This window comes from Gorilla gorilla, chromosome 6, assembly GCF_029281585.2.
Source record: "Gorilla gorilla gorilla isolate KB3781 chromosome 6, NHGRI_mGorGor1-v2.1_pri, whole genome shotgun sequence".
NCBI classification, from domain to species: Eukaryota; Metazoa; Chordata; class Mammalia; order Primates; family Hominidae; genus Gorilla; species Gorilla gorilla.
This window is the reverse complement of record NC_073230.2, coordinates 49,193,399-49,206,168: the sequence shown is the minus strand read 5'-3', so window position 1 is coordinate 49,206,168 and position 12,770 is coordinate 49,193,399. Positions and strand designations below refer to the sequence as shown.

The 12,770-nt window shown below is 45.9% G+C and overlaps 1 protein-coding gene across 3 annotated transcripts in view; it reads right to left on the bottom strand.

Annotated features, from left to right (window-relative positions):
- Positions 1 to 743: 743 nt before the first annotated feature.
- Positions 744 to 12,770, bottom strand: part of GLI3 (GLI family zinc finger 3) — a 276,529-nt gene continuing 264,502 nt past the window's right edge. For all 3 annotated transcript variants that reach the window (XM_063708513.1, XM_063708512.1, XM_055347697.2), the window contains 3 exons: positions 12,007 to 12,297; positions 7,387 to 7,714; positions 744 to 6,431 (listed from right to left, as the gene is read on the bottom strand). In XM_063708513.1, coding sequence (XP_063564583.1) covers positions 4,120 to 6,431; positions 7,387 to 7,714; positions 12,007 to 12,297 — 2,931 coding nt within the window. In that variant the 3' untranslated portion in view covers positions 744 to 4,119. The remainder of the gene's footprint in view (positions 6,432 to 7,386; positions 7,715 to 12,006; positions 12,298 to 12,770) is intronic.

Sequence of the window (12,770 nt, the reverse complement as noted above, 5' to 3'; positions counted from 1 at the left end):
ATGGCCAAAGAAACCCTGCTGGAGGACAGGGAACATACATCCCCCACAGGATATAAGGCCTGGGGAACACATGCTGTTGTACCTGTGTGTGTATACATGCATGTGTGCATGTGTGCGCCCGTGTACACATGCATGCGTCCATCCTTGAGATACCCACAGCCAGGACTCCCGCCCTTCCCAGAAACAATTATCCTCAGCTGATGGCTCAAAAGACATGTACTACTACTTAGAAAGAGGAAGGGAAGGCTTTTGGAGTGGCTTACGGTAATCTGGAGAATAATATTGCACACTGACACGAGAAAAACATGGGAGACAATTTATTCTGGCTGAGGTCAGTTACTAAAAGCCACATAAAGTAGGCTTCTATCGTGTCAGATTTTCTGTTGACATGTGGTAGGGCATCTCTGAAATGAGAGGATAACATACAAAAGAGGGACAAATTAAGTTGTTAGACGTTAAACCCCATCACCATCCTTCCTCACTGAATTTAGAAAGCAATAATAGAAAGAAACACAGTAATTGTTGCAACTGGTGTGCCCCCCGGGTACACATCCTCACAACACCATGAGCATGTATGTATTTGCATCTTATTCTCCAGTTTAGGGCTAAGGAATCTGGATCTCACAGCAAAAGTCCATTCATCTTGTACGTGAGGGGTCTGGATCCAACTACAGGCTCTGGATGTTTTCAAAGAAAGCAATCTTTCCATTCAACTATGCATTTAATAAACAACCCAATAAAAATTTCCATACAAAGAATTTTTTATTGACATTGTAAGAAACATTTTTTTTTCTTTGTTACAAAAGGACTAAGTGGTTCTGAAAGCAAAGGTAGAGTTCATCTGTGGCTGGGCTGCAGCTCCTGGGCTTGAGGTGGGTGTGATCATGGGGAATGCAGGCTTGTCCGAGGAACGCCTGGGCCAGTCACATCCGAACGCTATGCCTACAATACTTAAATGTATTTACATGTGTTTCTTTTAAAAAAAGGATTACACATTTTATTTTTTAAAAAAATCTAAAAAAGGTGAAAAAAATGAACTCGTATTTTATTTTACATGTCTGCAGGATACACAAGGGTAACTTGTCAGAAGAGAACATCCTCCTATCAGTTCAAAACAACACAGGAAACCAGGATACAAGACAGCCTCAACTCTGCTACCAGCATGCGCTCTCTGGCTGGTGCACACACAGCCTTGGAGTGCTGATTGGGCAACACCAACTGGTCCCTCTCATTGACAAGATTAACATAAAATAAGGCACATACATCGCAAGAATCAAAACTTTGTGGCTCAAGAGGAAGAGCCAATGTGTGAGGAGTTGGGAGGGGTTAACTTTTTCAGAAAAATAAAACAAAAATGGTTAGAAAACGTTTAACACAGACATTAAGCAGGAGTACAATGTGTGAGCCTGCATGTTTTAGAAAAGGCAGGATGGTGACACTAGTGAGGCGGTCCTCTCGCTCTAAAATGCATAGGTTAGAGAAATGGAGAGAGGCTTGGAGGCTGGGGGTGAGTCTCAAGATATGAGATGCCTAGCCTACAGAGATCCCAAAAGGATGTCCCAAAAAGATGCTTCTAAGTGACCTCAAAAGAACTTCCTTCCACTGGACTGCCACAACAGGTCACTGAAATTCTGGAGGAGTATAATTTCTTCTTCCTCCCTCCTCTCCTCTGTCCTTCTGAAATTTCCATATTGAGAGAAGCCAAACATTGAGCTGAAACTGCCATCTCCTGCAAATCTAAAAGCAGTAGAAAGGAAAGCAAATATGAAAAAAAAAAAAGAAATAAAGGAAGAATAGGGGAAACCCAGAAAATAACCTGAAACCATAGGAAAGAGCAGAAGCACAAGACAACAACAGTGGTGGGGCGGATCACTGTGCATCCCTCCAGGAAGGACAAAGCTGATACAGGAAATGATGGTAACTGAGAAATGGAGGTTGCATCCGAGAATACTACTGGAAGAGCCCTCTGATGGAGGAGGTCAGCGTGGTCCCTTCCACCCAAGCTCCTTTCTCAGGAGGAGTGGAGAACACTCAGGCTCCATGCTTTGAAAACAAGAGTTGGAAAGGGATTGAACCAAACCATTAGAGCACACAAGATAAGACCGGAGATTTGGAGATTTGTGGAAAAGTGAGACTGGATCTCTGATTCTGTGACAACATCATGCCCTGTTTCAGAAACACAGAGAAAGTCTTGCTTTTTCAACTGAAAAGTGATAGAGCCTCTACTTCCCTATGCTCAGATCAGTAGTTCTCTTTTGTTATGGGGCTGCTCCAAAGGAGACACATCCGTTAATTTCAAAGAAGACTTACATGGGGGAGAACAGCAGGCATGGAAGGGGAATTGCAGTGTCCCTCTGCTTGTCTCAGGAACATCTAGTTGAAAGCAAACCCAATAGTCTTAGCCAAAGTCCCCAGTGGCAAATCAACCTCCAGCAGAGATTCTTGGTCCAAATGAAAGAATATAAACATGAGAAAAGTGGGCTGGTCTTAACACTCTATTATCTAACACTTTATTTTACTTGATTTTGTCTTTCTACTGTAATTTAAATGGCAAGATTAAAGGGGAAAAGCCACATAATTGAATTATCAATCACTTGCAGTAAATCCAATTCCAGGGGTCAATGGGACAGAATACAGCAGGTAGCCTGAGGTGTTAATATTTGAACAGTTTATATAATTTTTTAAAGCAATATGCTGGAAAATCCATGTACTCTTTGTGCACACACAGTATGACTTTTATGTGTATCAAATGCACGTGGGGAGTAGCTGCACTTCAAAAATCTTTAAATGTTTTAATCCAAAACAAAAGTACAGATCCAGTCCACATTAAGGACTAACTGCATGTAACATTTAACTTCGTGAATGGATGCAGCATTCAATAGACAGGGTGTGAAAAAAGGCATCCACACAGCTACTAAACACCTTCCCTAGTGCTCTCAAATACTAAAAATGGCTGAAGCAATTTATTCCCACTATGTGGGCTTTCTCTTTTACAACTAAGTTTTATAAATCCCTCAAAATAAGGTATTTAGAATGGAAATCCTCCTTCACTATAGTGGAATTAATAAATGTTACTGATACAGCCGCTTGTGGGGTTGTTTAAATACCTATATACTTAGAGCTATGTATAATCAATTCTCAGTTAAAATGGGAAAGAGATGGACCTAACCAACAAACACAGCAACTCATAAATATTCCCCCAACTAATTCTACCCAATTGTTTCAATCTACCATCTAACTTCTTACCAGAACAGATAAAAGTAGCAATGTGGCTGAGTGTCACCAACTGCCCGTCCCTTCTCTCTAACTGCAGTGCGAAACAGCACTGAATGTTCATGAAGGTAGTGGGAGGAGAGGCAAATGTGATAACTGAGAACCGACCATACAGACATAGCCTCCCCCAAAGCACACTTACAGACATGAAGAGCTGAAAACCAAAACTGTGAGCGCCTATTTCATTTACAAGAGCCCCACGTTCCCATTTCTGTTTAACTGTGGAAAGTATGCCCTGAACTGAATTGGAGATGGGGGGAACATCAATATTCTGTCATCTATGCTACAGTGCACCCACAAAAGTTTCTTAAACTAGCTATCCATATTCTGATTCTTGTGCCCAATGTGGGAATTAAAATAAAAAACAGAAACCAAAACACAAAACAAAACACTGAGCACATGTAAAGGAGAATTTTAAAAGCTGGAAGTGTAACCCCTTGGTCACAAGCACACCAACTCCTATTTCCTTTGAGCAACAGCAAAACATGTCAAATCCTTTAATTTGACTGCTCTTCTAAAAGAAAGAAGAATATGCACATCACAAATTTACATCAGTTTACTAAAAAGGGGGCGGGGCTTATGTTTTTTTTTTTTTTTTTTAAAGAGGGTGGTTTAAGTGTAACAATACTGATTCAAAACTGAAATGGAAGACAGTTTCTCCCTAGAATACTTTAGGGTTTTTCAGAGTCCTTTTCCATAAAAGGAATATATTTGAAACACATCTCAGTTAGGTGAGATGAGATTGCTAAAATACATACAGAACTAAAAAAACAGCCAAAACAAAGTCATTTTAATCTCTTCAAGTCCTATTGATTTACGTTGGTTGCAGTCTTTTTTTCCTAAAGCCTATTGCATAACTGCCAGGAATTTGCTTTCTTCCGCTAGGGAGGTCAGCAAAGAACTCATGTCCCCGATAGCCATGTTGGTGGTGCTCATGGACAGCGCTGGGAATGGGAGGGACGCCCGAGGCGTGGTGAGGCGGGAGGAGCTGTGGGAAAGGTTCTGAATGATACTTGGGCTCAGGGCCCCCGACATCAGGCTGGAGTGGTCCCCATCGTCTATGATGGCATCGAAGTCAATCTGTACCCCTTCCAGGTCATGGCTGTCGAGGCTGTCCACTGTGCTTGTCACCTGATTAGCACCTGGGGAAAGTAACTCAGAGTTTTTGGCGCTGGTCCCCTGTAGCAGGCAGCTGGCATCTGAAATAGAGAATGAACCAGCTTTCGTGTCTTGCTGACTGAAGCCCACGGTTTGGTCATAGAACTGACCAGAGTAATTCTGCAGATTAGAGCACAGCGGATGGGGCTGCCCTTTCATCTCCATCTTGATGCCATTCACCCTGCAGGTCTGACTTGTGTCACTGAGCTGTCCTGACTGCAGAGCAAGGCTGTCCCTCGGCATAGCCTGGCGCCTGCTGCCCCCAAAGCTGGCACATGGCTGGTAGCCCCTGACAACTGCCAAGCTTGACGGCTGGCTGCCCATGCCGTGAGCCCCTGGCAGGCAGCTCTCTGGCCCTTGATAGATGTTGATGTGTGAGGTAGCACTAATCTGCCCAAGCATCTGCTGACCGGGGCGGCCTGCCCCCGGGTGCTGCATGCTGTCGCCGAGGAGCTGGTGAGCCAGGTACCCCTGTCCCACTGGGTCCTGGGTCTGCATGCCATTCACCATGCTGCCAGATGACTCATTTGGCGCTACCGGCAGGCCGAAATTCAGCTGGCCCCCGCTCCCTTGCATTGGGGTGCTCTTCAGCTTTGAGGCTTGAATCCCGGCACCACAGGCACCGTCGAGTGCACCAGGGGCCACTGGCTGCCTGTTGAGACAGTTCCCATACTGCGGGGCCTTACAGGGCTGTTCATGGAAGGCGTTTCCACCGGTGCCACTTCCGGGGCTGTTGTGGAGCATCAAGTGCTCTGGGCCACCGTAGGGGTTGCTGTTCTCCCCGAGGGTCTGATAGCCGCCAGCAGGCCCGCTCCTCAAGGGGTTCTGCGGGTGGACGACCATGCCGTTGCAGAACCCAAAGGCGCGAGTCTGCAGCACAGCGGGCCGCGGCCCACACTTGAGCTTGGAGGAGGACAGGTCGGCGCTTCCGGAGCTGACTTCGTTCCACTGAATGGGCAGGTCGGTTTTGCTGCCCTCGGGGCAGGGCTGCTCGAGGGCATGGAACTGCTGGCCAGCGTGGCTGTCTGGCAGCCCGGGCGCGTCAAAGTCACCGGGCCCGTGGGGCACTTTGCTCTCGTCCGGGAGGGCGCTGGGGAAGTGCTGCTCATACCCTGCTTGGTTCTGGGAATTTAAATACTGCACCACGTCGTCCGGCAGTAAATCCTCATCGTTCAGGTTGGCATCAGCGTCCATGGTCAGGGACTCCAGGGTGACGTTCTCGGTGATGCTGGGAGGACAGGGGGACGAGTGGAAGTTTCGGGACTGGCCGCCCTCGGGCCGCGTGTAATTCTGAAGCACGAGGCTGCGCTTCTCCGCGGACGTGGCCATCGCCGGGGGGTTGCAGCTGCTGAGGCTGCTGAAGCGCGGCACACGAGGCAGGGCCAGGCCCTCGGAGCCTGTCCGCACGGGGTCGCTGGCCCTCCTCACGCCGTGGCCCGGCGCATCGTGCGGCTGCAGGTGGCGCCGCCCGTAGCCGTGGGCTCCCCCGTCGCTGCACCTCCTCGGGGCATGAACTGGAGGCAGGGCCACGCCAGGCTCGAGGGCATCCCCGAGCAGCGCCAGGCGCGTCTTCAGGCTCATCCTCTCCATGTTGGGCAGGGGCGTGGGCGGCGGCCCTCCTGTGGCAGCCGCGTACTTGGCCTTGAGGCGGTACTGCTGGGCAGGCGTGAGGCTGAGCAGGCTGGGCAGGCCGTCGCTCTGGCTGGCTTCGCTGGAGCGGCGCGAGGCGTCGGTGGAGATGGGGTCGTAGGAGTCGGCCACGCTCACGTTCTGCGGCCGGCCCTCGGCCTGTGACGCCTCGCTGGAGCGGCGGCTGGAGAAGCAGGGCGAGATCCCTGAGGAGCGGCGGCTGCTCAGGTAGGCCGAGCTGATGGTGCTGGCGCTGCTGTCCCTTCTGTTGAGCATGTTCAGCATAGTGACGTCCACCCCAGAGAGGTCGCTTCTGCCCGGGAGAAGCGTCATGGGCCCACCCAAGCTGCAGGTGTTGTTGGACTGTGTGCCTGGAGACAGAGAAAGGGAGAGACCATGCGGAGATGAATTCCCTTCGCGCATGACTTACACCAGGCATGAGCAACCCTTTTCTGTAAAGGGCCAGCTAGGAACTATTTCTGGTGTCCCAGGCCACATTGCCTGCCTCACAACTACTCAGCTCTGCAGTGTAGCCCCAACACGGCCACAGAGAGCAGTGAGCAAGCAAGGGTGGCGGGGTGTCCATGAAGCTTCCTTTACAAAAACAGGGGCGGCTGGAGATGGCCGCAGGCTGTAGTTTGCTGATGCCTGGCTTAAATAAAACAATAACAACTCCCTCGATTCACTGAAGCCCCTCCCCAAGCGCTGTGCAAGGACAAAAAGAATCTTGTGATGGTACACAACGCTTGAGTTCCAGGCAAGTCCCCAGGCAAAGGTACTCCACGAGTTTCACATTCATGCTCAGGGCGTCCTGTTCGTGCCACATCCTACCAACAGGTAACACCTGTGTTGGTGCAGGCAAGAGCTTCACCCCTTAGGTGCTCTCAGAAGTGTAATCTCAGAAGTGCAAACTGACCTGGGGACTGACAATGGGGAGGGATTTCTGACTTTCCTTGAACTGGGTAAATATAAATAAAAGTGGCTGCTAACCTCGTGGTTTTAAATTTTGGAAACCAGAGACAGAGTTCCAACCACAGATGCCTCCACTGCTGGCATTCCCTTACCCTAATCTAACAGTTATGATTTCACCATCAGAATATGAGTCATGCACAGTCACATTTTTTTCTCAATATTATCCTGTTCCTAGCTGTTTTTAAAATATGGACAATCCCAAAAGGCAACTTGAATGGGCTAAACATTAACGGATGGTTACAGTGTCATTTTAGGACTGGTGGAGAAACTAGCAAACATAAAACTGAGGGTCTGCATTTAAAAGAACAGAAAAAAAAAACCCTGAGCAGATGCATGGTCTGATGTAGAACTCACCATTTCCTATGAGAGGAGAGACTGCAGGGGCTTTAGGGGGTAGAATGGGGTTCAGTCGCGGAAACATTCCATTCACTTGTTTTAGCCTTTCTAGTTTTACGTGCTCCATCCATTTGGTCCCTGCCGGGTTTCTCCTGGCTTGCAAAGCAAGGGCTGTGGTTGCAGTGGAAATGGTTGAGTCCATGATTGGGGTTTCATCGATGGCACTGAGGTCTCCTATACTACCTCCATCGGTCAGAGGAAGCTCGAGCCCACTGTTGGAATAGTTGCTGATGGGGGACTGTTGGCTGCTGCATGAAGACTGACCACCAGGGCTTGGCTGAGATGTCTGTTGGGGTCAAGTGGAAAGGAAAGAAATGTCACCAGGGAGGGTCAAGGAAAGGGAGCCAATAATGAGAGCTCATGCATATCGAGATCTTCAAGATCATCAGTTGGTTGAATGAGAAGAAAAACTATGTTCTGGTGAATGGAGCTGGCCACTTTTGGCCAGAATGACGGATGGACCACCAGGCTGATGGGCAACAGGAGGCAATGGACAGCAGAGAATGCTAGCTGCAGTGTGACTGGCATGGTCTCAGCCATGGAATCCTGCCCCAATCGCCAACTCTGCAAACATACTTCCTCGGTTCCGATCCCATCTCCACCACTTTATTCTTTGGGCACATTACTTAGCCACTCTAAACCTCAGTTTCCTTATCTATAAAACAGGGACCATTTATTTCAGGGATTGTTGTGAGGAATTAAGTGTGAAGCCCAGAGAGCACACAAGTATAAAAAGAACTGGATAATAGTAATTGGTTCACAGGGTGTTAGCAATTATTATGATCCCAGGTGGTTTTAGTCTTGAGGTTCATTTTGCTCAGCTGAAACATAAATGTAAAATATGTGCCATCAGCACACATTACCTCCTCCAACTAGAGCCCCTCTAGGCTGTTCAGGGCTGGTTAGCCAAGCTCTTTGTAACCTCTCCTCCCTCCTTCCACATTTTCTTGCTTTTGTAGAACCTCAACCAAGGTGTCAGTAAAAGCAGTTGAGAGAGGTAAAACTTCAATCACTTAGCTTGTGCTATACCCAGAAAGAAAGAAAGAAAGAAAGAAAGGCTGCAGATCACAGCCGTCATGAGTCTGTAGAATGATTTCACTGTTCTCTTTAGTGTACTCCCTAATAGTTCACTAGGAGGATTAGGAAATGATTCCCTAACCCCAACCGAGTAGACTCTGTAAGACAATGCTGCAAACAATGGAATCTTAATCTAGTCCACCGTAGTCCTCAATCAGGGAAAGTACTGCCTCCTCTCGTTCCCAGGGCTCCTGGAAATTCAGGGTGCCCAATATCTGGGGATTACTATATAAAATGGCCTACAATGCACAGGACAGTCACACAGCACAGAATTGTTCCATCTGAAGTTCCAGCGGTGTCCTGGTTGATAAACAGTCGAATCCTTTTTGTACAGATAAGAAAAGTGATGTTCAGAGAAGTTTAGTGACTGCCCAAAGTCACAAAGTGAATGGTGCAACTAGCCTGGACTCCTAGGCCGGCTACTTCCATGCGTCTGCAGTGCCTTCACCAGTGTTACTATAAACACGGACAGCAACCGAAAGGGAGAGTGCTTTAGGGAAAGATAACTACACTCACTCAGTTACAGAGTACTGTAGTCTCAGGTGGAATGCACAGTGCCACCAGGAAGGGCTCTTCGCAGTGGAACCCTTTCACTTCTTCTGCTATCGTGGTACATACACCCAAGCAAATGAACACTTTCTAAGTGAGTGCTGCATGGTACACTAACTTTGTCCTGGGCAACCAAGCAGAGCCAAATAAGATATACAAATTTGATCATGAGTATGTGAAGCCTTGCTTAATTTTTGGCCTCAGCAGAGTGCTGGAGTGCCAGACCACCTGCTCCTTCCTGAGGTACTTGTTTTCAGAGTTTTGGATGTCTTTTACTCCTGGACTGTCAAATCAGAGTGTGTGCAGACATGAACTTGTGCATTTGTGCAAACACACAGGCAGACACACTTCATATAAGGCACAAATGCACTCACAATTAGGAAATTGCTTCAATGAGCGTCCACATTTAAATAGAGATTACATTGCTAACAACAAATAAAGCCAGATCTTCCTCAAAGAAGGTGGTGCACATCTGGTCTAAGGATGAATTTGCATTAGTCAGTACAATAATGAGTCTTTCAGAACATCTGCTTGGTAGGCCCCAGTGTGATTTGTTATGGAAACCTAGACAGATAGAACAATGAATTTCACCAACTAACTCCACATTTTTCACATGCTGAATGTTGAAAACACATTGCTTCTATATTTGAAACATATCTGAGTAATGTTCACTACCAAAAGTATCACAAAACCACAAAAACTAAAGAAAAATTAACAGAAAAAAGTAAATGTTAAAAAATGAAAACAGAACAAAAAGGACAGAGAAGCCAAAATTCCCTCACCTTATTACCCACTGTCCTTAGGAAGTGAGAACAAGACATTTAGGAGCATTAGACAGAAGAGATGTTGCATTAATAAGAAAAAAGAAGAAAGAATTTAATTTATAGCATGATGATCAAATCAAAGACATGTTTTTAAAGAAAACTAGAAATGTAAATTTCATGTTTATTAGTAAATGTCTGTGAAGATACCTACTTTTAAATGTGTGTGAGCATATACACACATAATATCTGCTGTGGAAATGTGATTTATTAACCTCACTAAGCCTCAGCTTCCTCAAAATATGGGCATAGTCTTGATCTCCATGGTTTCTTTTAGTCCTATGGTTCTAGGTTGGTGCCAAAGTAATTGTGGGTTTTGCCATTAAAAGTAATGACAAGACCCACAATTACTTTGGCACCAACCTAATATGACTGAATTACTTTATAAAATATTTCACACATTGGGACATCTCAATGTTGCTGAGCCAAATCGCTTTAATTTTTATTTCTACCAATTTTCTTTTTAAACAATGGGTGTTTGAAGAGAAAATGACAATTTTCTTGAGCTAGGAATGTACACTAAAAGTAGAAGAGATTTTGGGTTCTTGGAATATCCCAAGAACATAAATCATCGGTTTCATGACATAATCTAAGACTGCAAATTAACTTTCTTTGTTTTGTTAAACACTTGAGGATAAACCGTTGAATGTTCTGTACAATTATTATACAGGTAGGCTTTATCTTAAGAATAGACATGTGCTCCCCTTCAAAAAAAGTATATAAAACACAGTTTATGAACTGATTAAAATACAGTGATCAACCATAATGTATAAACATCTTATTAAGATACTTTTTTAAAGCAAAGTACAGCTACCCACTGATAAATCATGATAAATCTGCATAGCTGATTTGTGTTATTTTTGGCTAGACTTAATGTCACTCTCTAAGACTCTTAAGAATTCAAAAACAAACTCAGTAAGTCATTAAAACATAGCTTCTCACCCTCTCAATGGTAAGATTGTGCATTATTTCCCACTCACACGTACTGTGACATCACTCATGAATTCATAGGCTGCCCATCTGATAGACTGCTCTAATTTTAAGAAAATGCTGGCTTTAAGTATAAATCTGTTTGCCTGATCGTTTCCGTGCATCCGGGAGTCTGAGCGTGAAACTTCTCTCTGATACACTTCCTTCACAGGTTAGAGAGTGACAGCCCAGAACCCAATATATTTGCACAATTAAATCCATTCTATGCATGGCCAGATGGGCTGAATCTCCTCTATTATCTACTCTTAATTTTTCTTGTTGTCTTTGAAAATTTTAGGTGTTTTATAAAATCACATTCATAAAGCGAAGTCACGAACTGAGGTTTGAAAGAAGCTGAAAGAGTAGCAGAGCCCATATGTCCTATTAGTCTCCAAACACAAAGATTGCCTACTGAATCTTCCAGATCCCTCTCTCGTGCTCTGCCTTACTGGTTCAGGCCCAACTGTAGAAGTGGTCTCCAGTTTACCCAGTTTCTAGACTGGTACTGGAGTGGTTTCCTCAAAAAACAAGAACAAAAAAACAAACAAAAAAACTCACCCCTGCTATGCTGTTCCCCTCCCACCCCTGTGCTCCTCTGCCTCCTCATCCTCCTCAGCTCTTCCCTCTGGAGCACTGAACTCCTGTCCCATGGCTTCCTCTGCCCCGACTGACTGGCAGTGCGTCCCTCTCTTGAATCCTCTTTACACAGACTTGTGTGTAAGCCCCCATCACACTGCACGGTATTTGTTTTTCAGTCTATCTATCCCACTGGACTGTAAACTCCTAAAGAATATGGGCCATGGCCTATTTACCTTGGGGTCACCAGGGCAAAGAAGACAGAAACCATGTTTACAGGGAGAGTCAATGAATGATTTTCGACATTACAGACACGCTGGAGAGACAGACAGTCGTGTCTTTCTTCCTTCCATGGCACAGTGGTATGGTTCTCGGAGGGATTTTAAAAATCAGTTAGGAAACCTGGAAACTCTTTTTCTGAGCTGATCAACTTCAAGTAAGCAATACGGGTCACTGCCCTCATTGCCTTCTCAGATCAGAGACAGCCTGACACAGTGAGGACCGGGAAGTCCTGTCCCTCTATGCACCCTACCTGGCTCTTTTAAATGGGCCTGCTGTGAAGTCAGAAGGAGAGTGAATGACATACCATTGGCTTCTCTGCCTTGACGGTTTTCACCTGGAGGCATTCTTCCCGCTTTGAGGTAGTGTTGCTGAGGTCCTGCTGCTCACCAAGGGCTCCCTGAGTCGGTCGGCCAGGCGACCTGGACTGTGAATGGCTGCCGGAATCTCTCGGGGGTGGCGGCCGAGGATGGATGTCCCCTCGCTGCTTCTTGGTGACATGAGCCTCTGGGCCATGCACTGTCTTCACATGTTTCCGGAGGGAGCTTGGGTCTGTGTAACGCTTAGTGCAGCCTGGGATTTTGCACACATATGGTTTCTGCCAAATCCCACAAGAACGAGGTAAGAGATTGTTATGAAAGAGACTATGTCCCAGCCCAAAAGTCCTTTGTGGTTGCTCATTACATTTTTAATCCTTTCAAAACACTTTCACAAGGCTTTGAGGTGTTCAGATACCTCTAGGAACTAATAGTTTAATAAGGCCATTAGAACACTGTTCCGTGTCCATAGAATTTAGCTTTAATAGATTATGGCTTGAGAGAGGCTCAGGGAGAACTAAGAATGTGTAAATTGCCTTGATGTTCTTGGAAGCATTTATACTGTGAGTGAGAAGTATCACGGTGCCATAATAGGCACTCAATAGATATTTGATGATGATGATGATGATGATGATGATGATGATGATGACGATGACAATGAAGATGGCTTAAAAGACACCCATCATCTAATCAGGAGAAGACTGCACACCTTTCAGAAGAGATTGTGTGACAAAGTTTTTTATGGATGTCCTGG